Raw genomic sequence first — 27052 nt, forward strand, 5'->3', positions numbered from 1 at the left:
TAATACTGACTGTTAGAGCGTTGTATAACAATAATACTGACTGTTAGAGCGTTGTATAACAATAATACTGACTGTTAGAGCTTTGTATAATAATAATACTGACTGTTAGAGCGTTGTATAATAATACTGACACTGGAAGCAAACGTGACTGATAATTTAAGCTGAAATAATCAGACTGTAGAGGCACACAGATCAGCAAATAACGTCAGCATTCTCAAAATAAAGTTATATTAAGTTCAGAGTAACAAAGTGACAGGTTACTTATAAACTGAGCACATATAACTGATAGGTGTCAGAAGAAGGTCTTGCAGGCTTTATGTGGGTACAGTATGGCGATAGTAAGAGAGATGCCAACACGTGTCTGCGGTCTATACCCTGGTGTGAACTCTCAGCTCCTGTTGCCCAGTTAACAAGACACAAATCGTATTAGCCACTACAGCCTCCCAGCATGCTTTGGGGGAATCCTACAACAGGAAAAAGAAGCTTCCCATCCAAGGTAGGGAGCAGCATCATTACCACTTTGTAGGGTCTGCCGTCCTCCTGCCAGCACTCCGCTAGGCAGCATTCCAGTGGGGGTTAACCCCTTCAGTGTCAGCACACTCTCACTTTCCTCCCTAGAAAAAGAAAAGCACAGAGAAGCGTTAGTCATCAGAACAATGTATAGCTGAGTAAGGCAGTCACTGAAGAGAGAATCGAACAGCAAGCAATAAGCACACATTCCCTGATGTTGTCATTGTCATCACCCCATGCTACAACAGCTCAGGAAATAACACTAAAATATTTACACTGTGTGACCGTAAAGCTCCTCGCAGTAAACTAGCCGTTTACACTAAATGACTTGTGAATGAAATAAAGCTGATGTCTTGTGGGTACATTAATATACTTATTGAGCACAGGGAAATGTAGCTGGAAAATCCTCATTTCATACAGTATAAATACTAAGAACATAAGACTGAGAAGTAAAGTTTCATGCTAAGTGGGCAGAATATAAAAGCACAAAACGTGCTAAACTATATACTTAAATAAAAACAAAACCAGAGGGCTTAATAAAAAGCAGCATGCACTGCACAAACAATTGTACCCACCGTCAGCTGCACGACTGGCAAGTGATCCCTTCAGCGTGCCAGGCAGCAGAGTGCTTGTGGCTCCACCCCCAACACAATCCAAGGTAGACAGTGTCAGGAGTTAGCGGCACTCTTGTATTTAAAAAAAGTTACTGTGCTTGTAACAAAGTCAAATACAGAAATAATAACCGTTGGTTTAGTGATGAAGGGTGTTTATAGTATGCAAAAAATAGGCAAATAATGTCCGTTTATACTCATTCTAAATACAATTTTTATTCCCTGCAACAAGATTTGTGCAATATGTTCTAGATTGATCTGCATAATAAAAACAAAGAATCTGTTTAGAGACACAAACAACAGAAGGCGCCTCCTAGTGTAACACTGTGGTATTATTATTATCGGTTATTTGTAGAGCGCCAACAGATTCCGCAGCGCTATATAAATTAAACAAATAGATTGAAGGAAATCGCTCTACTCACAATTGCAGCAGCACCAATGTGCTAAGTGACACAGACTGGGATTTCTTGGCATAGGTTGTTTAGTATAATAAAAACAAAATGTATGCATAACAGATAAATTTCTTTCCTTCATGGTAGGGAGAGACCACAACTTCATTCGTAACTGTTGGGAATATCAATATCTGGCCACCAGGAGGAGGCAAAGACACCCCAGCCAAAGGCTATAAATATCCCTCCCACTTCCCCCTATCCTCCCCAGTCATTCGGCCGAGGGAACAAGGAAAAGCAGGAGAAACATTAGGGTATAGAGGTGCCAGAAGAAAAAATAAATAAGGAAGCTGCCAAAACAATCATGGGCAGGGTTGTGGACTCTCCCTGCCAGGAAGAAAAGGAATTTATCTAGTAAACATAAATATTGTTTTCCTTACCAAGGCAGGGAGAGTCCACGACTTCATTCATAACTGTTGGGAATCAATACGCAAGCTCCAGAGGACAAACGGGAGGGACAAAAGGAAAGGAGGCTGACCCTAAACTGAGGGCACCACAGCCTGTAACAACTTTCCCCCAAAAGCCGCTTCAGCCAAAGCAAAAACATCAAATTTGTAAAATTTTGAAAAGGTAAGTAAGGAGGACCATGTAGCCGCCTTACAAATCTGATCCATAGAGGCTTCATTCTTAAAAGTCCAGAAGGAAGCAACAGCCCTAGTAGAATGAGCCGTAATCCTCTCAGGAGGCTGCTGTCCCGCTGTCTCATAAGCTAAGAGGATGATACTCCTCAACCAAAAGGACAATGAAGTAGCAGTAGCCTTCTGGCTCTTGCGCTTGCCAGAGTAAAGAATAAACAAGATGAGGACTGCCTGAAATCCTTAGCAGCTTGAAGGTAAAACTTCAAGGCACGAACCACATCCAGATTATGAAGTAAACGTTCCTTAGGGGAGGAAGGTTAAGGGCAAAAAGACGGAACAACGATTCCTGATTAATTTTGCGATCTGGGACTACCTTGGGTAGAAAACCTAACTTAGTACGTAAAACCGCCTTATCAGCATGAAAAACAAGATAAGGGGGGGAGGGGGGGGGGGGGTCACATTGTAGATCAGAAATCTCCGAAACTCTGCGTGAAGAAGAAATAGCCAACAAAAACAGAACCTTCCAAGACAAAAGCTTGAGATCAACAGAATGAATGGGGTCAAACGGAGCCTGTTGTAAAACTCTAAGAACAAGGTTGAGGCTCCAAGGAGGAGCAACATTTCTGAACACTGGTCTGATTCTAACCAGGGCCTTAACAAAGAACATCTGGGAGATTAGCCAATCTTCTATGCAGCAAAACAGATAGGGCCGATATCTGACCCTTCAGTGAACTAGCGGACAATACCTTTTCCAATCCCTCTTGGAGGAAGGATAAAAGAACAGAAACTTTCACCTTTTTCCATGGAACACAACGTCCTCACACCAATGAAGATAGGTCCGCCAAACCTTATGGTAAATACGCCTCGTGACAGGCCTCCGAGCCTGGATTAAGGTATCTATGACCTTATTTGAAAAACCTCTCTTGGCTAAAACTATGCGTTCAAGAGCCACACAGTCAAGCGTAGAGAGTGTAGGTTCTGATGAAGAAACGGACCCTGCATTAGAAGATCCTTCCGGTAAGGTAACCTCCAGGGAAGGGAGGACATTCTTACTAGATCTGCAAACCAGGTCCTTCAAGGCCACAAAGGAGCTATTAAGATCACTCTGGCCCGCTCCTGTTTGATGCAAGCTACTATACAAGGCAGTAGAGCCAATGGAGGACAAATATATATGAGTCTGAACCTCCAGGGAACCGCTAACGTGTCTACCAACTCTGCTTGAGGATCTCTCGATCTCGACCCGTACCTGGGTAGTTTGGCATTGAGACGAGGCGCCATGAGATCTATCTCCGGGAACCCCCATCTGAGGATTATCTCTGAAGTGGAGGGAACACTGACCCGGGTGAAAGGACTGCCTGCTGAGAAAGTCAGCATCCCAGTTTTCCACCCCCGGAATGTGGATAGCTGAGGGACACCAGTTGTGGGTCTCCGCCCACTGAAGTATTTGGGACACTTCATCCATCGCTAAGGAACTTCTTGTGCCTCCCTGATGGTTGATGTACGCAACAAAGGTGTAACGGTACCAACCGGATACCAAGGGTTAACACCAGGGAACAATGTCCTACATAGGGAATCAGCAGTTCACAACCCAGCCAGTTGTCAGGTTTAAACAGAATGACTTTTATTAAGGCTCATATGCCCAGTATTTATGCAGGTCTGACCCCCCCCAGAAGGGGGGTTGAAAGAATGTTGTACATTGAATGGAGGGAACACGCCCTTTTACATGATACAATAGAATACCTTGCTCAAGCTGATAACAATTTAAACACAGACACACACTTGGCTTTCCTTATCATCTAGGGTCTGCTCTCTGAGGTTGATTAAACAATGGACTGTGTATCAATAACATTAATGACAGTGCACAATAGCTGAGGCTAAAGCTGAACACAGTTAACTCTTTCAGTGCTGACAGAAGGGTCTGTCACATCTACATAGCACAATATACAGCCTATAGACAACCTTTCTTATGTTATAGTCCAGAAGTGGCTAGGTTTGCCACAATGCTCCCCCAGAACCAAGCCGGCATACACAGTCTGATCCCAACGGATCGGCTTGGGGATGTCCGGGGCAACAACTTTCGGCTCAAGTAAGCTACGGGGTGTTCTCCGCCATCTGCTCCAACTTGGCTCAGTACTGCCCCCACCCCAAACATGGAAGCGTCTCTTCCCGGAGGGACTGGGATTGGGTAGTCACAGGGTTAACATCAGCGGGATCCATGGGAGCATAGGCAGAAACAAGGGGGGCCAAGTCATTTCCAAGGAGAACATCAGCAGGTAAGTCCTTCTTGACCCCCACATTCACAAGTCTAGCGCCCACTCCCCAATCCAAATGTACCCTGGCAACAGGTAGGCGGAACACAGTGCCCCCTGCTACCCTCACAGCCACAGTGTCTCCAGTGTGCTGTTTCTCAGGCACCAAGTTCTCTTGAAGCAAGGTCATGGTAGCACCAGTATCCCGTAGACAACTGACCTCCTTCCCATTCACTTTAACCCGTTGCCGGTTATTCCGGTGGGCAGCTTGCACGGGGTCTGCTTCATGTAGGCTGCCCCAGCATTCTGGCGCCTCTACGTAGCGGGCCACAGGCTGAGGATTATGTGGGATTCCGCCAGCGGGTCTTCTCCAGGACTGTGCTTGATTCGCTGCGTTTAGGGGACACTCTGGTCTTTTGTGCCCTAGTTGCTTACATCCAAAGCACCGAATAGGTTGTGAGTAGCCCCGCGAATTGAACCGGGCTCTCTGAGGGTAGTTCGTGGCCGGAGGCCGTGTGGTATAGCGGTGCGCCGGGGGTTGGTAACTGGCAGCTGCTGGGGTGACTGGGGGTCTGTACTCCACTCTAGCAGTGGGCAATCGGTATACTGCTCCCCCTGCCCCTCGTACTGCCACGGATCCGCCAGTGGGTGCTGTATCCGGCACCAAATGGGGAGCTATCAGGGTTAAAGTAGCTCCCGAATCCCGAAGTCCCTGGACCGACATCACCTCATGCAGAATTCCCAGGGGTTCCTCGGCTTGGGTGCTCAACACCTCATGAGCGGCTGGCTCCGTTTGGTAATGGTGAGCAGCCGCCCTTGGGGCCAGGTTCTGTCTGACCTGGTTCCAAGCTTGTCTGCTCCGATTTTGGGTGCACTCACGTGCCATATGTCCCCACTGCTTGCAGGTGTGGCATTGTATATTAGCCCGTCCGTTGTTAGGCTGTAGTCCATGGTGCCTCCTGGCATCAAAATGCTGGTCGGCTAATCTGGCTGCTTCGGTTAAGGTGAGGGGTTTTCGATCTCTCACCCATTCTTGGGCTTCTGGGGACAAGCCGTTAAAGAATTGCTCCAACAGCATCAGTTGTCGCAATTCTTCCATGGTGGTAGCTTGGCTGGCCTGTATCCACCCCTGAGATGCTTGATCCAGCTTGTGGGCCCACTCTGCATGGGAATCTCTTTCTGGCTTGCGCAGGCCTCTAAACTTGCGCCGGTATGCCTCTGAGGTAATGGCATATCTTTCCAAGATCGCTCTCTTCACTTTAGCGTAATCCTTGCTGTCCTCCCTGGGTACAGCGCGATACGCTTCCGCTGCCCTACCGGCTAGCTTGCCTGCTAGCACCGGCACCCATACGGACTGCTCCAAATCATGTAACTCGCACAGTCTCTCAAAATCCTGTAAATACCCATCAATCTCATCCTTCTCCTCACAAAACATTTTAAATGCATGGTATGGGATTTTGGGTCTTACTGGGTTGCTGAGTGCGTCCAAAATGGATTCTGCTCGGGAGGATGCATTCCGCGGACTGTGTGCCATCACGTACTCCTGCACATCTGCCATTACCACGGATAGCATATCCCGTGGTACAGGTTGGGGTAAAAATTCCAGCCTGGTCCTCATTTCCCTCTGGTATAGGGTCTCCTCCATGGCTGCTGGAGGCGTAGCGCTGCGAGCTCTGTCTCCCTCCATCAGCTCAGCAATTAATATAGCCTTGGGTTTGCTGCTGCCTATCTTTCCCCTGGCTTCTAGCAGTTCCTTTTACGTTTGTCTCTTTAGCTTAGAATAATCCATCTCCATTCCCTTTGGTCCCTGGTACTCCTTCCATCTTAGTCAGTATTGTAGTAATCCCCCTCTTCCTGAGGTTACTGGCTTGTGTAGTTGCTCTTCTGGGCGATAAGGTTCATTCCGTCGCTTGCCACCAATTGTAACGGTACCAACCGGATACCAAGGGTTAACACCAGGGAACAATGTCCTACATAGGGAATCAGCAGTTCACAACCCAGCCAGTTGTCAGGTTTAAACAGAATGACTTTTATTAAGGCTCATATGCCCAGTATTTATGCAGGTCTGACCCCCCCCAGAAGGGGGGTTGAAAGAATGTTGTACATTGAATGGAGGGAACACGCCCTTTTACATGATACAATAGAATACCTTGCTCAAGCTGATAACAATTTAAACACAGACACACACTTGGCTTTCCTTATCATCTAGGGTCTGCTCTCTGAGGTTGATTAAACAATGGACTGTGTATCAATAACATTAATGACAGTGCACAATAGCTGAGGCTAAAGCTGAACACAGTTAACTCTTTCAGTGCTGACAGAAGGGTCTGTCACATCTACATAGCACAATATACAGCCTATAGACAACCTTTCTTATGTTATAGTCCAGAAGTGGCTAGGTTTGCCACAAAAGGTAATATTGTCCGATTGAAATCTGATATGCTGGGAAGAACTGAGCTGTGGCCAAGCCCTCAGAGCATTGAGAATCGCCTGCAGTTCTAGAATATTTATCGGAAGAGAAGACTCTTCTCGGGACCAAGTTCCCTGGGCCATCCTGGAACCCCAAACTGCTCCCCAGCCGTTGTCACAATCTTCCAGGACGGTCTCAAGAAGCATATGCTTAGAGGCAGATGATCCTGACCGAGCCACCAAGAGGGAGATTCTCTCGTCTGGCTGTCTAAGACAATCTGCTGAGACAGGTTTAAATTATCTCTGTTCCATTGTCTGAGCATGCATAGTCGTAGATGTCTGAGATGGAAGCGAGCAAAAATAATAAATGTCCATAGAAGATTTGGATTTGAGGTGGATTGCAGGGAGCAGCAAGTCAAAGCTAGCTTGGAATGTCTCTAAACTGTCAGAAAGATCTTCATGGAAACTGAGTCGATGATAGTACACAGAAAGACCACCCTGGTAGAGGGAATCAGAGAACTCTTTTCTAGATTTATCTTCCAATCATGAGTCAGAAGGAGACTCAGTAGTGAGTCTGAATAAGCTCTTGCAAAAGGAAAAGAGGGAGCCTGGACCAAGATATCGTCCAGGTAAGGAGCTACGGAAATATCTTGAGATCTGTTGCACCCAGAACCTTTGTGAATATTCTGGGAGCAGTAGCTAAGCCAAATGGAAGTGCTATGAACTGGAAGTGCTGGTCCAGAAAAGCAAACCTCAGGAACTGGTCCCTGGGGATCGGGCATAGAGGCAGGGCCACCATCATGGGGTGACTCCTATCAGGGGCCCAATGGGCCAGGGGGGCCCCATGAGGCAAGAACAACTAAAAAAAAACATTTTTTTTTAATTTTTTTTTAAATTTTGTCAGCCACCAGTGGGAACTACAGCAGAGTGCTAATTGAGCATGGGAAATGTTATTACAAGGAGTAAAGTATTAGCATTTGAGAGGATTTATGAGTGTGCACTAAACCACTATGCACAGTGTGAGACAGACTTGACACTTTCGGCTAGATTTAGAGTTTTGTCGGTAAAGCACCCGCGTAGCTAACTCTCCTTCCCCCCCCCCCACCTTTTAAACAACGCTGGTATTGAGAGTTCTCTGAAGGGCTGCGTTAGGCTCCAAAAAGGGAGCGTAAAGGCATATTTACCGCCACTTCAACTTTCAATACCAGCATTGCTTACGGTAGCGGCTAGCTGGAAAAACGTGCTTGTGCACGATTCCCCCATAGGAAACAATGGGGCAGTTTGGGCTGCAAAAAAACCTAACACCTGCAAAAAAGCAGCGTTAAGCTCCTAACGCAGCACCATTGTTTCCTATGGGGAAACACTTTCTAAGTCTGCACCTAACACCCTAACATGAACCCCGAGTCTAAACACCCCTAATCTTACACTTATTAACCCCTAATCTGCCGCCCCCGCTATCGCTGACCCCTGAATTATTTTATTAACCCCTAATCTGCCGCTCCGGACACCGCCGCAACCTACATTATCCCTATGTACCCCTAATCTGCTGCCCCTAACACTGACGACCCCTATATTATATTTATTAACCCCTAATCTGCCCCCCCCCCAACGTCGCCGCTACCTACCTACACTTATTAACCCCTAATCTGCCGACCGGAGCTTGCCGCTACTCTAATAAATGTATTAACCCCTAAACCACCTCACTCCCGCCTCAAAACCCCTATAATAAATAGTATTAACCCCTAATCTGCCCTCCCTAACATCGCCGACACCTAACTTAAAGTATTAAACCCTAATCTGCCGACCGGACCTCGCCGCTACTCTAATAAATGTATTAACCCCTAAAGCTAAGTCTAACCCTAACACCCCCCTAACTTAAATATAATTTTAACGAAATAAATTAACTCTTATTAACTAAAGTATTTCTATTTAAAACGAAATACTTACCTGTAAAATAAACCCTAATATAGCTACAATATAACGAATAATTATATTGTAGCTATTTTAGAATTTATATTTATTTTACAGGCAACTTTGTATTTATTTTAACTAGGTACAATAGCTATTAAATAGTTATTTACTATTTAATAGCTACCTAGTTAAAATAATTACAAAATTACCTGTAAAATAAATCCTAACCTAAGCTACAATTAAACCTAACACTAAACTATCAATAAATAAATTAAATCAATTAACTACAAGTACCTACAATTAAATAAACTAAACTAAATTACAAAAACAAATACTAAAATTACAAAAAATAAAAAAAGATTACAAGAATTTTAAGCTAATTACACCTACTCTAAGCCCCCTAATAAAATAACAAAGCCCCCCAAAATAAAAAAATTCCCTACCCTAATCTAAATTAAAAAAGTTAACAGCTCTATTACCTTAGCAGCCCTTAAAAGGGCTTTTTGCGGGGCATGCCCCAAATAAATCAGCTCTTTTGCCTGTAAAAAAAACACAATACCACCCCCCAACATTACAACCCATCACCCACATACCCCCTACTCTAACCCAAACCCCCCTTAAATAAACCTAACACTACCCCCCTGAAGATCTCCCTACCTTGAGTCGTCTTCACCCAACCGGGCACCGACGGACCAAAAGAAGACATCCGGGGCGGCAGAAGTCTTCATCCTATCCGGGCAGAAGAGGACATCTGGACCGGTAGACATCTTCATCCAAGCGGCATCTTCTATCTTCATCCATCTGGAGCGAAGCCATCTTCTTCCAGCCGACGCGGATCCATCCTCTTTTACCGACGCCTACTCGCCGAATGAAGGTTCCTTTAAATGACGTCATCCAAGATGGCGTCCCTCGAATTCCGATTGGCTGATAGGATTCTATCAGCCAATCGGAATTAAGGTAGGAAAAATCTGATTGGCTGATTGAATCAGTCAATCATATTGAGCTCCCATTCTATTGGCTGTTCCGATAATTTAGTGTTTTTTTTTTTGTAATTTAGTTTAGTTTAATTAATTGTAGGTACATGTAGTTAATTGATTTAATTTATTTATTGATAGTGTAGTGTTAGGTTTAATTGTAACTTAGGTTAGGATTTATTTTACAGGTAATTTTGTAATTATTTTAGGTAGCTATTAAATAGTAAATAACTATTTAATAGCTATTGTACCTAGTTAAAATAAATTTTACAGTTGCCTGTAAAATAAATATAAATTCTAAAATAGCTACAATATAATTATTCATTATATTGTAGCTATATTAGGGTTTATTTTACAGGTAAGTATTTAGTTTTAAATAGGAATACTTTAGTTAATAAGAGTTAATTTATTTTGTTAGATTAAAATTATATTTAAGTTAGGGGGGTGTTAGCTTTAGGGGTTAATACATTTATTAGAGTCGCGGCGAGGTCCGGTCGGCAGTTTAGGGGTTAATACTATTTATTATAGGGTTTTTGAGGTGGGAGTGAGGCGGTTTAGGGGTTAATACATTTATTAGAGTAGTGGCGAGCTCCGGTCGGCAGATTAAGGGTTAATAAGTGTAGGTAGGTAGCGGCGACGTTGGGGGGGGGCAGATTAGGGGTTAATAAATATTATGTAAGTGTCAGCGATGTTAGGGGCAGCATCTTAGGGGTTCATAGGGATAATGTAGGTGGCGGCGGTGTGCGGTCGGCAAGGTAATTTTTTTTTATTATAGTGGCGGCGATGTGGGGGGACCTCGGTTTAGGGGTACATAGAAAGTTTATGGGTGTTAGTGTCCTTTAGAGCACAGTAGTTAAGAGCTTTATAAACCAGTGTTAGCCCAGAAAGCTCTTAACTACTGACTTTTTTCTGCGGATGGAGTCTTGTCGGTAGAGGCTCTACCGCTCACTTCAGCCAAGACTCTAAATACCAGCGTTAGGAAGATCCCATTGAAAAGATAGGATACGCAATTGGCGTAAGGGGATCTGCGGTATGGAAAAGTTGCGGCTTGGAAGTGAGCATTAGACCCTTTCCTGACGGACTCTAAATACCAGCGGCGGTAAAAAGCAGCGTTAGGACCCCTTAATGCTGCTTTTGACGGCTAACGCCAAACTCTAAATCTAGGCGTTTGTTTGTACAGTGTGTGCCTGAGTCAGACAGCATTGCAGAGGAGGTAGGACTTACTTAGTAAATGTTTTTTATTTCTTTGTGCAATTTCGGATTGTAACTTCAGTGTGGTAGTAGTTGTATGGTGGGGCCAGAAATCCATAAAAACACATTTTTTTAGCAGCAGTGTATTTATGATTGTTTGACAATGCTGTAGAAATACTATATTTAAAGCCATGCAGAAATGTTTCCTCCTCAGTACACAAATGGTTGGTGCCCTTTTGGCAGATATGCGTTTTTTTTATTTATATATATATATATATATATATATATATATATATATATATATATATATATATTAATTGCATTCCAGTTTACTGCCCCTTTATGCAAGGACTTTCCAGGTGCAAGGAGGCATTTTATCTAAGATTTTTACATCTGCATAAAATGTTATACTCTCAGACTAAGATTGCTCAGTGTTTGAAATGAGACAGGTTAAATTAAAACTGTTCAGTTTACACTACAGCTGACTTAATTTTGAAATACATACAAACAAGCCTAAATCCTGCATTTATCCAGATCTAATGGTATGAGTACCACAGCTTATGGTTCCACCAAGACCATATCGAGTACAGCATTTTCAAAATCCATAAGTATAGCTGACAGATGGGAACATTTGTACACTATATTTGAAGTGGTGCTCTTGGTTGGGGAAAATGTTACTTCCTGTGAGTGTTTCTGTGGGTGTCTGTGTTTATGTCTTTGTGCTTTTGCTTGTGTCTCTATGAGTGTGTATGTATTTTTTTCTGTGGGTCTCTCTGTGAGGGTGTCTGTGTCTGTCTTTGTGCATTTTCTGTGGACGTCTGTGAGGGTGTGTGCGTATGTCATTGTGTATTTTCTCTGGATGCCTCTGTGAGGGTGGGTGTGTATGTCTCTGTGTTTTCTGTTGATGTCTCTGTGAGGGTGGGTGTGTGTATGCATGTTTGTCTGTGTTTTCTGTGGATGTCTCTGTGAGGGTGTGTGTTTTCTGTGGGTGTCCCTGTGAGGGTGTGTGTTTTCTGTGGGTGTCCCTGTGAGGGTGTGTGTATGTCTGTGCATTTTCTGTGGGTGTCTCTGTGAGAGTGTGTGTGTGTGTGTATGTCTTTGTGTGTTTTCTGTGGATGTCTCAGTGAAGGTGTGTATGTATGTCTTTCTGTGTTTTATGTCGTTGTCTCTGTGTGTGTGTGTATGTTTGTGTGTGTTTTCTGTGTGTGTGTGTGTGCGCGCGCATGTCTTTCTGTGTTTTCTGAGGCTGTCTCTGTCGGTGTTTCCTTGGGTGTATGTGCAAGTTTGTGTTGACCTTACTACTGATTATTCACATCTTTCTACAGACTTTGAGACTAATGAGACCTTTCTGGAAGTCACCAATCCACCATTTAACCTTTAAATTATTGTTTAGGCAGTTCAGGGCCCTTCCTTTCAGCCACTGCATGCTGTTGTCATCATTTAGTTGTCATCTTCCTTGACAAAAAGATAATCGGAACTCCATATTTTGTTTTGTAAATATCCTTTTTTGACAAAACTGTAGCCTACCTCATTACTTGTCAGGTCAATGTAAACAAGTGCTGAGTGTCTGTGTCTGAGTGTGTTTCTTTGCGTGTCTGCTAGAGTGTCTATATGTGAATCCTTATGTGTAAGAGTGTGTGTTTCAGTGTATGAGTGTGTCTGTGTGTTTCTGTGTTACTACCTACTTTACAACATTTCCACGTTTGACTACACTTAAGAATAAAGTGCATATATACAGTACGTTTTAGTCATTTGGTCAAAAATTGCACATGTCGAGGGGTAGGGGCCCTGATCAATGGTTAAGTCAGGGGCCCCAAAATTTCTAGTGGCGGCCCTGCATGGAGGTATGCATCCTTCAGGTCTATCGTGGTCATGTACAGTCCCTCTTGGATTAAGGGAAGGATGGACCCGATAGAGTATCTTCCTTCAAGATGGAGACTGAAAATTTTGTTTAGACACTTCAAGTCTAGGATAGGACGGAAAGTTCCCTCCTTTTTGGGAACTACAAAGAGATTTGAATAAAAACCTAGTTCCCTTTGAGAACCAGGAACCGGGACTATAACTCCTAGGGAGGCTAGATCCCGAACGCAATCTAAAAAGGCAGCTCTCTTCTCTGGCCTTGAAGACAGTCTTAATAAGATAAATCTTCCTCTGAGAGGATGCGATTTGAATCCTTCCCTATATCCCTTGGGATACTACATCCAACACCCAAGGATCCTGAACATCTTGCTCCCAGACTTCTGAGTTAAGAGACAGTCTGCCCTCTAACTGATCTGATCCCGGATCGGGGGCTGACCCTTCATGACAATTTCTTCTCGGTGGGCTTCTTGGTTTGTTTGGATTTGTTCCAAGACTGAGGAAGCTACAGGGTACCCTTAGCCTGTTCGGGCTTGGAGGCCGACTGGGACCGCTGAGTCTTGTCAGATCGAAAATTACCTGGCGAGTGACACTTGGGTCGCCTTCTTATCTTGTGGGAGAAAGAAACTCTTTCCTCCAGTAACCGTGGAAATGATTGAATCCAATCCAGGGCCAAATAATACCTTCCCCTTGAAGAGCAATAAAAGAAGCCTGGATTTGGAAACAATATCGGCTGACCAGGATTTTAACCATAGGGCTAGTACCGCAAAAACATAATTTATGTAGGAATTTACCTGATAAATTAATTTCTTTCATATTGGCAAGAGTCCATGAGCTAGTGACGTATGGGATATACAATCCTACCAGGAGGGGCAAAGTTTCCCAAACCTCAAATGCCTATAAATATACCCCTAACCACACCCACAATTCAGTTTAACGAATAGCCAAGTAGTGGGGTGATTAAGAAAAGAGTGGAAAGCATCAACAAAGGAATTTGGAAATAATTATGCTTTATACAAAAAAATCATAACCACCATAAAAAGGGTGGGCCTCATGGACTCTTGCAAATATGAAAGAAATGAATTTATCAGGTAAATTCTTACATAAATTATGTTTTCTTTTATGTAATTGGCAAGAGTCCATGAGCTAGTGATGTATGGGATATCAATACCCAAGATGTGGAACTCCACGCAAGAGTCACTAGAGAGGGAGGGATACAAATAAAAAGCCATTTTCCGCTAAAAAAAAATCCACAACCCAGAATATAAGTTTATTTTTTAAATGACAAGAAAAACTTAAAACATCAGCAGAAGAATCAAACTGAAACAGCTGCCTGAAGAACTTTTCTACCAAAAACTGCTTCTGAAGAAGCAAATACATCAAAATGGTATAATTTAGTAAATGTATGAAAAGAAGACCAAGTTGTCGCTTTGCAAATTTGATCAACTGAAGCTTCATTCTTAAAATCCCACGAAGTGGAGACTGATCTAGTAGAATGAGCTGTAATTCTCTGAGGCGGGGCCTGACCCAACTCCAAATAAGCCTGAATATAAGCAGGATGATAACACCAAAGAAGTGTCAGCGCATCCAGTGCTTCCGCCTGAAAATCCCTGGGCAGACATCTGGGAAGTATCTTGTTTAGATGATAGGCCATCAGATCTATCTCTAGAAGACCCCATAGCTGAACAATCTGAGAAAACACATCTGGATGGAGGGACCAGCCCCCCGGATGTAAAGTCTGATGGCTGAGATAATCCGCCTCCCAATGTCTATACCTGGGATATGCACTGCAGAATTTAGACAGGAGCTGGATTCCGCCCAAGCAAGTATCCAAGATACTTCTTTCATAGCTTGTGGACTGTGAGTCCCACCCTGCTGATTGACAAATGCCACTGTCTGTGATATTGTCTGTTTGAAAATAAATGAACGGTTCTCTCTTCAACAGAGGCCAAAACTGAAGAGCTCTGAAAATTGCACAGAGTTCTAAAATATTGATTGGTAATCTCGCCTCTTGAGATTTCCAGACTCCTTGTGCTATCAGAGATCCCCAAACAGCTCCCTAACCTGAAAGACTTGCATCTGTAGTGATCATAGTCCAGGTTAGCCCAACAAGAAGCCCCTTGAACTAAACGCTGGTGATTTAAACACCACGTCAGAGAGTGTCAAACATTGGGATTTAAGGATATTAATTGTGATATCTTTGTATAATCCCTGCACCATGGATTCAGCAAACAAAGCTGGAGAGGACTCATGTGAAAACGAGCAAAGGGAATCGTGTCCGATGCTGCAGTCATGAGACCTAAATTTTCCATGCACCTACCCACTGAAGGGAATGACTGAGACTGAAGGTGCCGACAGGCTGCAATCACTTCAAACGTCTCTTGTCTGTTAGAGACAGAGTCATGGACACTGAATCTATCTGGAAACCTAAAAAAAGGTGACCCTTGTCTGAGGAATCAAGAAACTCTTTGGTAAATTGATCCTCCAACCCTGTTTCCGAAGACACAACACTAGTTGATTTATGTGAGATTCTGCAGAACGTAAAGACTGAGCTAGTACCAAGATATCGTCCAAATAAGGAAACACCGCAATACCCTGCTCTCTGTTTCAATAAAGCAGGGCACCTAGAACCTTTAAAAAAGATTCTTTGAGAGGTTGCTAGTCCAAATGGAAGAGCAACAAATTGGTAATGCTTGTCTAGAAAAGAGAATCTCAGGAACTGATAATGATCTGAATGAATCGGAATATGAAGGTATACATTCTGCAAATTCATAGTGGAGCTAAAATGTCCTTGCTAAATAAAAGGCAGAACAGTACTTAAAGTCACCATTTGAAAGTTGGTACTCATACATAATTCAAAATTTTCAGATCCAGAATTGGTCTGAATGAAATTTCCTTCTTTGGGATAATGAATAGATTTGAATAAAACCCCAGACCTTGTTCCTGAAAAGGAACTGGCATGACTTTCCCTAAATTCCAGGTCTGAAACACACTTCAGGAAAGCCTGAGCTTTAACTGGATATGCTGGGATGCGTGAGAGAGAGAAAAAAAAAATCTTCTCACAGGAGGATTTACTCAGAATCCTATTCGATACCCCTGATAGACAATACTCTGAAACCATTGATTTTGGACAGAATTTATCCAAACATCCTTGAAAAAAACCTTAATCTGCCCCCTACCAGCTGAGCTGGAATGAAAGTCGCACCTTCATGCGGACTTAGGGGCTGGCTTTTGGTTTCTTAAATGAGTTGGATTTATTCCAATTAATGAAGGTTTCCAATTGGAAACAGATTCCATAGGGAAGGATTAGGTTTTTGATCCTCATTTGACAAAAAGAACGAAAACAATTAGAAGCTCTATATTTACCCTTAGGTCTCTTATTACATTGGAAAGAAAGAGATAGCAATCTAGACTTAACAAGTCATATCAGCATTCCACGATTTAAGCTTCATAATTCTTCTAGCTAAAAATAGCTAAAGACATAGATCTAACATCAATCTTTGATAATATCAAAAAATGGCATCAGAACTGAATAGTATGTTGCAGTAAGCGAACAATGCTAGATAAATCAGAATTCAATTCTTGTTGTGCTAATTTTCCAACAAAAAAGTTGATGCAGCTGCAACATCAGCCAAAGAAATTGCAGGTCTGAGACGACCTGAATATAAATAAGATTCAAGTTTCCTATCTAAAGAAACTTAAGTACTATCTTCTATAGGAATAAAGGTACGTTCAGCAAGAGTAGAAATAGCCCCATCAACTTTGAGGATCTTTTCCCAAAACTCTATAGAAATTGCTGGTAAAAAGATACATTTTAAAACTTGAAGAAGGAATAAAAGAAGTACAAGGCTTATTCCATTCCTTAGAAATCATATCATAAATAGCATCAGGAACAGGAAAAAACCTCTGGAGTAACCACAGGAGGCTTGAAAACAGAATTTACTAGTTCTAATATCAAGAGGACTAGTTTCCACGATATCCAAAATAATTAACACTTCTTTAAAAAAGAACGAAAATACTTAATTTTAAAGAAATAAGTAAATTTGTTAGTGTCAATATCTGAGGAAGGATCTTCTGAATCAGATAGATCCTCATCAGAGGAGGATAATTCATTATGTTGTCGGTCATAAAAAATGTCATCAACCTTATAAGAAGTTTTAGAATACCTTATATTAATAAGAAGGCAGAATAGCAGACAAAGCCTTCTGAATAGAATCAGTAATAAATTCTTTAAATTTCATAGGTATAACGTACATTAAAAGTTGAAGGAACAACAACAGGCCATGTACTATTTACTGATGGACACAATATCTGCATGTAAAAATTTATCATGATAACCAATACAAATGACATTCGGAAATATAATGCATTTAGCTTTAGTAGAACCGACATCAGGCAGCAAAGTTCAAACAGATACTTATGAGGCAGGATCAGATTGAGACATCTTGCAAAATGTAAAATAAAAAACAACATATAAAGCAAAATTTGTCAATTTCAGGAATGGGAAAAAATGCAAATAGCATAGCCCTCTGACATAGAAAAAGGCAAGAGGCAAATAGCAATGGGGTATTAAATTAATGAAAAAATTTGGCGCCAAGTATGACGCACAACGTAACAGAAATTTTTGTTTGGAGCCAACAACATCCGGAAATGACACACTTGCCTCGACGCAACCCTGTGTAAGGAACTCGGCGTCAACTACATCGCCGGAAATGACGAACTTGCGTCAACGGACGTACAACTGCCCGCAATTGCGAGAAAAATTTAGTCAATTTTGAAAAAAAGACTAAACCCCAGGTAAGAAAAATATTTCTCAAAATGTTAATTTTCCACAAATATGAAACTGAGTCTGCACAAGGAAATACATGAACCTGACTCATGGCAAATATAAGTACAATACATATATTTAGAACGTTATATAAATGCATAAAGTGCCAAACCATAGCTGGGGTGTCTTAAGTAATAAAAAACATATTTACCGAAAAGACACCCATCCACATAAAGCAGATAGCCAAACCAGTACTGAAACAGTTATCAGTAGAGGTAATGGTATAGAAGAGTATATCGTCGATCTGAAAAGGGAGGTAGGAGATGAATCTCTACGACCGATAATAGAGAACCTATGAAATAGACCCCCGTTAGGGAAATCATTGCATTCAATAGGTGATACTCCCTTCACATCCCTCTGACATTCGCTGTACTCTGAGAGGAATCGGGCTTCAACAATGCTGAGAAGCCCATGTCAACGTAGAAATCTTAGCACAAACTTACTTCACCACCTCCATAGGAGGCAAAGTTTGTAAAAACTGAATTGTGGGTGTGGTGAGGGGTGTATTTATAGGCATTTGAGGTTTGGGAAACTTTGCCCCTCCTGGTAGTATTGTATATCCTATACGTCACTAGCTCATGGACTCTTGCCAATTACATGAAAGAAACCTGAGGACTTCGCATTCAGGCAAACAATCTGCATATTAGCATCACAGATAAATGAATTGGCTATTCTTAGAGACTTGATCCAGTCTTGAATTTAATCTAAGGAAGACTCAACCTCAATTAGTTCAGACAAGGAGTCACACCAGTTAGAGGTTGCGCCCACAACAGTGGCCACCGCAATTGCCGGTTGAAAAAGGAAACCCATATGTTGGAACATTCTCCTTAAGTAAATTTCCAACTTCTTATCCATTGGAACCCTAAAGGAAGAGCTATCTTCCAACGGAACGGCAGTGCGTTTAGCGAGGGTAGAAATGGCTCTGTCTACCTTGGGAACGGAACTCCACAGTTCCAGGTGAGAGTCAGGGATTGTGAACAATTTTTAAAAGTAGACAAGGGAGAGAAAGGAGATCCAATCTTCTTCCAATCACTGTAAATAATACTTGCCATACAGAATGGAACCGGAAACGTTTCTGGAGCATTCCTATCCTCATAGACCCTATCAAGCTTAGGGATCTTAGGTTCTTCCATAAGTTTAGCCTCTGGGACTTTCAACGTAGCTAAAACCTCCTTCAAAAGGAAACGGAGATGTTCAATTTTAAATCCTCAGAGGCAGGTGCCTTTACTTCAGAAGTATCTGCACCTGATATTTCACCCTCACCTGCTACAAAAGTTGTCATTTTCAGAAATATGAGATAGGTTAGACAACTCTGAATGAATGGAACAAATGTCCCCCAAATCTGCAGGACTATGCTTTACCTTTCTCTTGCGTTTCCCAGACATAGGTAAGGCGTTTAGGGCCGCTGTTACAGCAGATTGCAATTGTGAGGAAAAATCTTTAGGAAAAAAGCTACCCCCAGTAGGAGGTAAGGGCTGGCCGCAAGGGTCTGCATGTGAGATAGAATTAAATCCGGCTTGAGGGGAGAGGAAATGCATTCCCTGGACACCAGATTCCTGAGGCGGTATAGCTTATTTAGACCCCTTCTTAGATTTTAAAACGACCCCCAGACAGATGGAACAGAATTGGGCAGGAGGACATATGGTCTCATCACAATTAAGGCAGTTATTAGTAATACTAATTGCAGCCAAAGAACCCTCAGAGGGGTTAATATTAAAGTCCTCCATAACTTAGGCAGAAGATCTTACAACCGTTATGCCTAAAAATTAATAAGGATCGTTTCTCAAAGAATTTTTTTTAGAAAAAATATATGGCACCTCTAACCTGCCGTAGGCTGGGTTAATCACCCTCTCCTAGAAACACTGGCTATATATTCAGAGACAACTGGACTCTCCACAGATCGTAACGATAATTTCAAGATGCGCCACAGCTCCTGCAAACATTGGCAAGAGGAAGTGAAGCCGGTAACATGGGGCGCAAGATAAGCCAGCCTCCACTACAGGTCTGAGCGCGCGTAAAATATTGTGAAGTAATAATAAAAAATGAATGCCCCAGTCTGCCATCTGTCTTGGGAGACCCCCGAGCAGCCTTTAACCCTCACAAGTGCTCCGCTAAGGAGCTAAGTACCCACATGCTCAATAAAGAAAGAAAACACAACACCGGAGGCTCATCCTCAGATCCCTCAGGGGAAATTAATAAAAGACCCACACTGTGAGCTCTCTTCAGGTATCCCTAGGAGTAAAACACATATCCCCCTAATAAAAAGAAAATGTATTTATTTCTTTTTTTGACACAATGAGTCCATGGACCATCTTAATTACTAATGGGATATTTACCTCCTGGTCAGCAGGAGGAGGCAAAGAGCACCACAGCAGAGCTGTTAAATAGCTCCTCCCTTCCCTCCCACTCCAGTCATTCGACCAAAGTTAGGAAGAGAAAAGAAAAGCCAAGGTGCAGAGGTGTCTGAAGTTTACAATAACCCACAACCTGTCTAAAAGAACAGGCGGGCCGTGGACTCATCGTGTCAAAAAATAAATAAATTTATCAGGTAAGCATAAATTTTCTTTTCTTTTTTAAGACACAATGAGTCCACGGATCATCTTAATTACTAATGGGATTCAATACCCAAGCTAGAGTACACAGATGATACGGGAGGGACAAGACAGGGAACCTAAACGGAAGGCACCACTGCTTGAAGAACCTTTCTCCCCAAAGTGTCAAACTTGTAGAACTTTGAAAAAGTGTGAAAAGAGGACCAAGTTGCAGCCTTGCAAATCTGTTCCACAGATCCACAGAAGCTTAATTTTTCAACCCCCATGAAGAAGCAACAGCCCTCATGGAATGAGCCGTAACCATCTCGGGAGGCTGCTGTCCAGCAGTCTCATATGCAAACCGTATGATACTCTTCAGCAAAAAAGAAAGAGAAGTAGCCGAAGCTTTCTGTCCCTTACGATTTCCTGAGAAATCACAATCACAGAAGAAGACTGACGAAAGTCCTTAGTCGCCTGTAGGTAAAACTTTAAAGCACGGACCATGTTCAAATTGTACATTAGTTGTTCTTTTTGAGAAAAAGGACTAAGACACAAAGAAGGAACAACAATCTCTTGATTAATGATCCAATCAGAAACAACCTTAGGAAGAAATCCTAAATTAGTATGCAAAACTATCTTATCTGAATGGAAAATAAGGTAAGGAGACTCATACTGCAATGCCGAGAGCTCTGACACTCTACGAGCGGAAGAAATAGCAACAAGAAATACAACTTTCCAAGATAACAACATCTATGGACTGCAAAAGCTCAAACAGAGCCCCTTGAAGAACTTTGAGAAACTAAATTAAGACTCCATGGAGGAGTAAATGGTTTGAACACAGGCCTGATCCTGACCAAGGCCTGACAAAAAGATTGTACATCTGAAACATCCGCTAGACGTTTGTGTAACCAAATTCGTGTAACCAAATAGATAAGGCCGAGATTGACCCTTTAGGGAACTCGTCGATAAACCCTTCTTCAAACCCTCTTGGAGAAAAGAGAAAAAAATTCTAGAAATTCTAACTCTTCTCTATGAGTAGTTCTTGAGTTCTCACAAAAACAGAGATATTAACTCCGTATCTTATGGTAAATCTTTCTAGATACCGGCTTACGAGCCTGATCATAAATTCTAAGACCGAGTCAGAAAACCCCCGCTTGGACAAGATTAAACATTCAATCTCCAAGCAGACAACTTCAGAGAAACTAAACTTGGGCGAAGCAAGTTCCGCCTGGGAGTCCCTGGACCTCAACCCGTATCCTTGGCAATCCGTCGAGATGCCATGAGATCTAATTCTGGCTGACCCCACTTGAGAACCAGACTGGAGAACACTTCCGGATGGAGTACCCACTCCCCCGGAAGAAAAGCCTGCCTGCACAGGTAGTCCGCCTCCCAGATGTCCACCCCTGGAATGTGGATCGCTGACAGGTAGTGAGAATGGGCCTCCGCCCCACTAAATTATCTTGGTTACCTCTGTCATCGCTAAGGAACCCCACGTTCCTCCCTGATGATTGATGTAAACCATTGAAGGTATGGTGTCCGACTGGAATCTGATAAACTGGACCAAGACTACTGAGGCCAGTGCTGAAGAGCATTGAAGATTGCTCTCAGCTCCAGAATGTTTATAGGAAGAACAAACTCTGAGTCTAAACTCCCTGAGCCTTTAGGGAACTCCAGACTGCCCCTCACCCTAGAAGGCTGGCGACTGTTGTCACAGTCACCCAAGAAGGTCTGCGAAAGCAGATTCCCTGGGAAAGATGATCCAGAGACAACCACCATGGAAGAGAATCCCTTGCCTCCAGTAGTATTCACTGAGACAAATCCACATAATCTCCGTTCCATTGCCTGCGCGTGCTCAACTGCAGAGGTCTGAGATGGAACTGAACAAACGGGATGATGTCCATTGCCACCATCAGTCCGATTACCTCCATGCACTGAGCCACTGATGGCCGAAGAGAGTGCTGAAGAACAAGACAAGTATCAATAATCTTTGATTTCCTGACTTCTGTCAGAAAAAAAAAACCTCATTGATAGGGAATCTAACATAGATCCCAGAATATTACCTAAATTTAAGGACTCAGGAACTCTTTCCCCGATTTACCCTCCACTCGGGAGAACACAAGAAGGATAACACCATGTCCGAAAGCGAACCTGCTTGTTGTAACGAAGTCGCCTGGACTAGGATGACCTCTAAATATGGAGCTGCAATGCACCATTAAAATTCTGAAAGCTGTGGCAAGACCTAAGGAAAGAGCCACGAACTAGAAATATTTGTCCAGAAAGGCAAATCATAGGAACTTGTGATGATCCCATAGATGGGAACATGCAGATACCCGTCCTTTAAACTTGTCAGAAATTAATCCTCCTGGATCAAAGGAAGGATGGTACGAAAACATTCCACCTAGAAGGACGGTAGATTCTGGAAATCTAAAATAGGTCTGAAGGTTCCCTCCTTCTTGGGAACCACAACCAGAATGAAATAAATCTCAGACCCTGTTCTTAAAACAGGAGTTATCACTCCCAGGGGGGAAAGGACTCCTACCTAATGAAAGGAGCCCATTCTCCTATCGGGTTCCAGATAACACGGCTAATCACCCATAAGGGACTCACAAAGCGCTGCTCATTTTATTGACCTTACTGGAGATCAAACAGCGCCCACAGCGCCCTAGCATGCTGAGCTATTTGCCCTAAGCACTATCTGTCCGAATAGAACCAGACAACATATGAGCTAGTATGCGGCCGTAAAAGGTAGCAATACCAGCCTGGGCTGTCATCTAGAGCAAACCCACTACCCAAATATCTATGGGATCCTGAAAAAGGAATAGCTATCCTCTATAGGGATAGAAGTCCCATGGTCAGTATGGAAATTGTCTTCCAAGACTCCTTGAGAGGTCCTCTAATAAAAACCTCTCTGTAATATAGGAAATGTAAATAAAAGGTTTATACCCATTCACTCTCATTTTCTAGTACCGCTTTTTGGTACCACATAAAATTAACAACTGAAATGTCGTTCCAGAGTAGCTAAAAACTCCTTAGTAATAACCGGAGCAGAGCTAGCTTAAACCTGAAAATACTACTTCAGTATCAGCGGGAGGAATCATACCATCAGGACTAAGATCTTACCCTCAGATACTACCGAAGTATCCCCTTCCTCATGTAACTTGGAGGGAACCTCTAAGATAGTAATCTACTGTGACAGAAACCTCACTCACTGAATATTTAGTCTTCCTCTTGCGCTCTCCCTGCAGCATGAGAAAAGCCGACAACACACCTGACAAGCACAGAGGGAAACGATGTCTTGCAAGATAACCCCAAGAGGAGTCATGAAGGAAGCGCAGGGCACTGGATGAATGGACGCTAAGTTTTTAGGACACTTGAGGAGAAGGCTGCAGACATTATTGAACATTGTCCGAATGCTTCTGAAACATGAGGCAATGTTGGCTCTGAATTTTTTTTTATTTTTTAAAAACCTCTTAATACATGGGGAAAAGAAAGTATTTGGTCGTTCCACAGAAGTATCAAGACAAAACGTGTGAATAGCATCCTTATTCCCTTTTTATTAAATAAAACTAAATCTCATCACAAAAATTACTGTGACTTTAAATGATAAAGGAAACGTCCTAACCTGTTCCCTCAACATTGTATATACTAATTAATAAGGTGAAAAGTACTGTCTCTTTAACTTTAACTTAATAAGGTGAATGGTACTGTCTCTTTAACTGTTAAATACACTGTTTTATTTTTAACAAAGAACAATTCTTTAGAGAATATAAAGATCTTCAGACCTCATTTAAATTTGTAGAGAAATCATCCAGACATTGGATGAAACACAAACAAATATTAGTCTTCCTGACTACTGTAAGTACAAATTTGGCATTGCGTGTAAAGCCTCTCTGTTGTATTATACAACACAGCAGAGACGGTATCCAGACTACTCAACACGCTTGTTCCGTACTGTGTGTGAAGCCTCTCTGCTGCATGATTCACAGAGCAGCAGAGAAGGCACCCGTAGCACTCAATATACTTAAACCGTACTGTTCATGCGAAGCCTCTCTGCTGCGTGGTTCACAACGCAGTAGAGAAGGCATCCGCAGCACTCAATGCCAATCCTGTAATGATTACAAGCCTCTCCGCTGCATAGTCACAGCGCAATAGAGAAGGCATCTGGATCACAGAATAAAACTCCTCAGAGACTACACTCTGACTACCAGCTAAACCTCCTGGGCGGCAAAAAGTAAAGTAGAAGCTGCGCTCTTATAAGTTGTGTATACAGACATGCTGCAACATGGCAATACTTTTAAACAGACAAACTTCCCGGATGGCTACTAACATAAAAGAAGCCAACTGAAGTAGAATTGCAACTAACCTGCTTATCCCTTAACATATATCCTGTTATGTACAAAACAGGTTAAACCTCTCAGACGGCTGCAAAGTAAAATAAGCCGTTGGGAGCTGCAAATATGTAACATCATAAAAAACAGAGCCACTTCCCCGCATCCTTTCCAGAAAAAAGAATTTAGCACTTACCTTAGAAATCTGCCCGGCAGGAAGGCAGCCCACCCGGCTTGAGAGGTCCTCTTTCTCACATTGGCCTGTGGGACAAAAAAAAGTACTGAGTATATTCTCTTCCCTCAGACTTTTACCAACAGGGCAGCAAACAATCTATGGGAGGCACAGTGAGAATTATGTCCCACAAGTTCCCATAGCTCTAAAGCCACCAAAGCTCTACTGAAGAGACTGATATGGACTATGGCTACACCCTAGGACAAAGCAGCACAATCTGGTACTATTTTAAAAATAATAAACTCTTGATTGAAGAATCTATACTAACACCTCACTTTACCTCTTCCTATCACTAACGTAGGCAAAGAGAATGACTTGAGTGGGAGGGAAGGGATGAGCTATTTAACAGATCTGCTGTGGTGCTCTTTGCCTCCTCCTGCTGACCAGGAGGTTAATATCCCATTAGTAATTAAGATGATCCGTGAACTCACCGTGTATTAAAAAAGAAATAAAGGGACCTACCCCTCAGGAATCACGCCGTGGAGCACTCACACAGCTGCTCAGGGTGTGACAGACATCTCCTCTGACAGGGACCCGAGTGGGAAAAAAAGGAGAAGCAGTGTAACTCGTCTACACTAATTTCTTAGGGGTAGTTAGCTAATTATCCATATGCTTACAGAAAACGTTCCCTGACGCATAAGGATCTAACCTTCACCACTACTCTTAAGGTTAGATTATGTGGCTACTCCAATACCCCAGTCCTCTCTTGCAGGGAACATACCCATTTAAGGACTGTCTTCTTTCTTCTACACCTTCTCTGCCATCCTCCTCTAGTGACAAAAGGAAAAGAATGACTGGGGGATGGGGGAAGTGGGAGGGATATTTATAGCTTTTGGCTGGGGTGTCTTTGCCTCCTCCTGGAGGCCAGGGGTTGATATTCCAAACTCTCCCTGCCTTGGGAAGGAAACACATCTGTAATGCTACTAGTACCTCCATAAGGTCACATGTGCTTACATTTGATTTCATGCATCTTTGTAAAGTAATGTCATGTCCATATGGTCACATATACTTGTATCGGGTCACACACACCTCTGTAAGGTCACATAATTGTCTATATGGTCACATATACCTGTATAAGGTCAGAAACACTTCTGTAAGGACATATAATTGTCTATATGGTCACATATATTTCAATTAGGTCACACACACTTCTATAAGGTCACAAAATTGTCTATATGGTCAGAGATGCCTGTATCATGTCCCACACGTCTCCGTAAGGTCACATATATGTCTAAATGGTCACATATACTGGCATCAGGTCACGTATACCTCTGTTAGGTCACATATACAGTATGTCTATATGGTCACATACACATCTGTAAGGTCACATATATGACATGTCTATATCTTGTTCATGAGGCTGCTGATTAGTACAGGTGCTGCTGCTGGCTAATCTGTAGGTAGGTAACAGTGTGAAGCTGGTACATATTTACTATACTGGTTACATGAGGCTGCTGATTAGTACAGGTACTGCTGCTGTATGCGCTGTAGGTAACAGTGTGCAGCTGGTACATATTTACTATACTGGTTACATGAGGCTGCTGATTAGTACAGGTACTGCTGCTGGCTGCTCTGTAGGTAACAGTGTGCAGCTGGTACATATTTACTATACTGGTTACATGAGGCTGCTGATTAGTACAGGTACTGCTGCTGGCTGCTCTGTAGGTAACAGTGTGCAGCTGGTACATATTTACTATACTGGTTACATGAGACTGCTGATTAGTACAGGTACTGCTGCTGGCTGCTCTGTAGGTAACAGTGTGCAGCTGGTACATATTTACTATACAGGTTACATGAGGCTGCTGATTAGTACAGGCACTGCTGCTGGCTGCTCTGTAGGTAACAGTGTGCAGCTGGTACATATATACTATACAGGTTACATGAGGCTGCTGATTAGTACAGGTACTGTTGCTGGCTGCACTGTAGGTAACAGTGTGCAGCTGGTACATATTTACTATACAGGTTACATGAGACTGCTGATTAGTACAGGTACTGCTGCTGTATGATCTGTAGGTAACAGTGTGCAACTGGTACATATTTACTATACTGGTTACATGAGGCTGCTGATTAGTACAGGTACTGCTGCTGTATGATCTGTAGGTAACAGTGTGCAGCTGGTACATATTTACTATACTGGTTACATGAGGCTGCTGATTAGTACAGGTACTGCTGCTGTATGCTCTGTATGTAACAGTGTGCAGCTGGTACATATTTACTATACTGGTTACATGAGGCTGCTGATTAGTACAGGTACTGCTGCTGTATGCTCTGTAGGTAACAGTGTGCAGCTGGTACATATTTACTATACTGGTTACATGAGACTGCTGATTAGTACAGGTACTGCTGCTGTATGCTCTGTAGGTAACAGTGTGCAGCTGGTACATATTTACTATA

At 42.6% G+C, this 27052-nt stretch overlaps 1 protein-coding gene across 4 annotated transcripts in view; it reads right to left on the reverse strand.

Moving 5' to 3' along the window:
• Positions 1-211: 211 nt before the first annotated feature.
• Positions 212-27052, reverse strand: part of LOC128639748 (serine/threonine-protein phosphatase 2B catalytic subunit beta isoform) — a 358087-nt gene continuing 331246 nt past the window's right edge. For all 4 annotated transcript variants that reach the window (XM_053691874.1, XM_053691875.1, XM_053691873.1 and 1 more), the window contains one exon: positions 212-614. In XM_053691874.1, coding sequence (XP_053547849.1) covers positions 434-614 — 181 coding nt within the window. In that variant the 3' untranslated portion in view covers positions 212-433. The remainder of the gene's footprint in view (positions 615-27052) is intronic.

Source organism: Bombina bombina, chromosome 9 (genome assembly GCF_027579735.1).
Source record: "Bombina bombina isolate aBomBom1 chromosome 9, aBomBom1.pri, whole genome shotgun sequence".
In the NCBI taxonomy this organism is placed as follows: domain Eukaryota; kingdom Metazoa; phylum Chordata; class Amphibia; order Anura; family Bombinatoridae; genus Bombina; species Bombina bombina.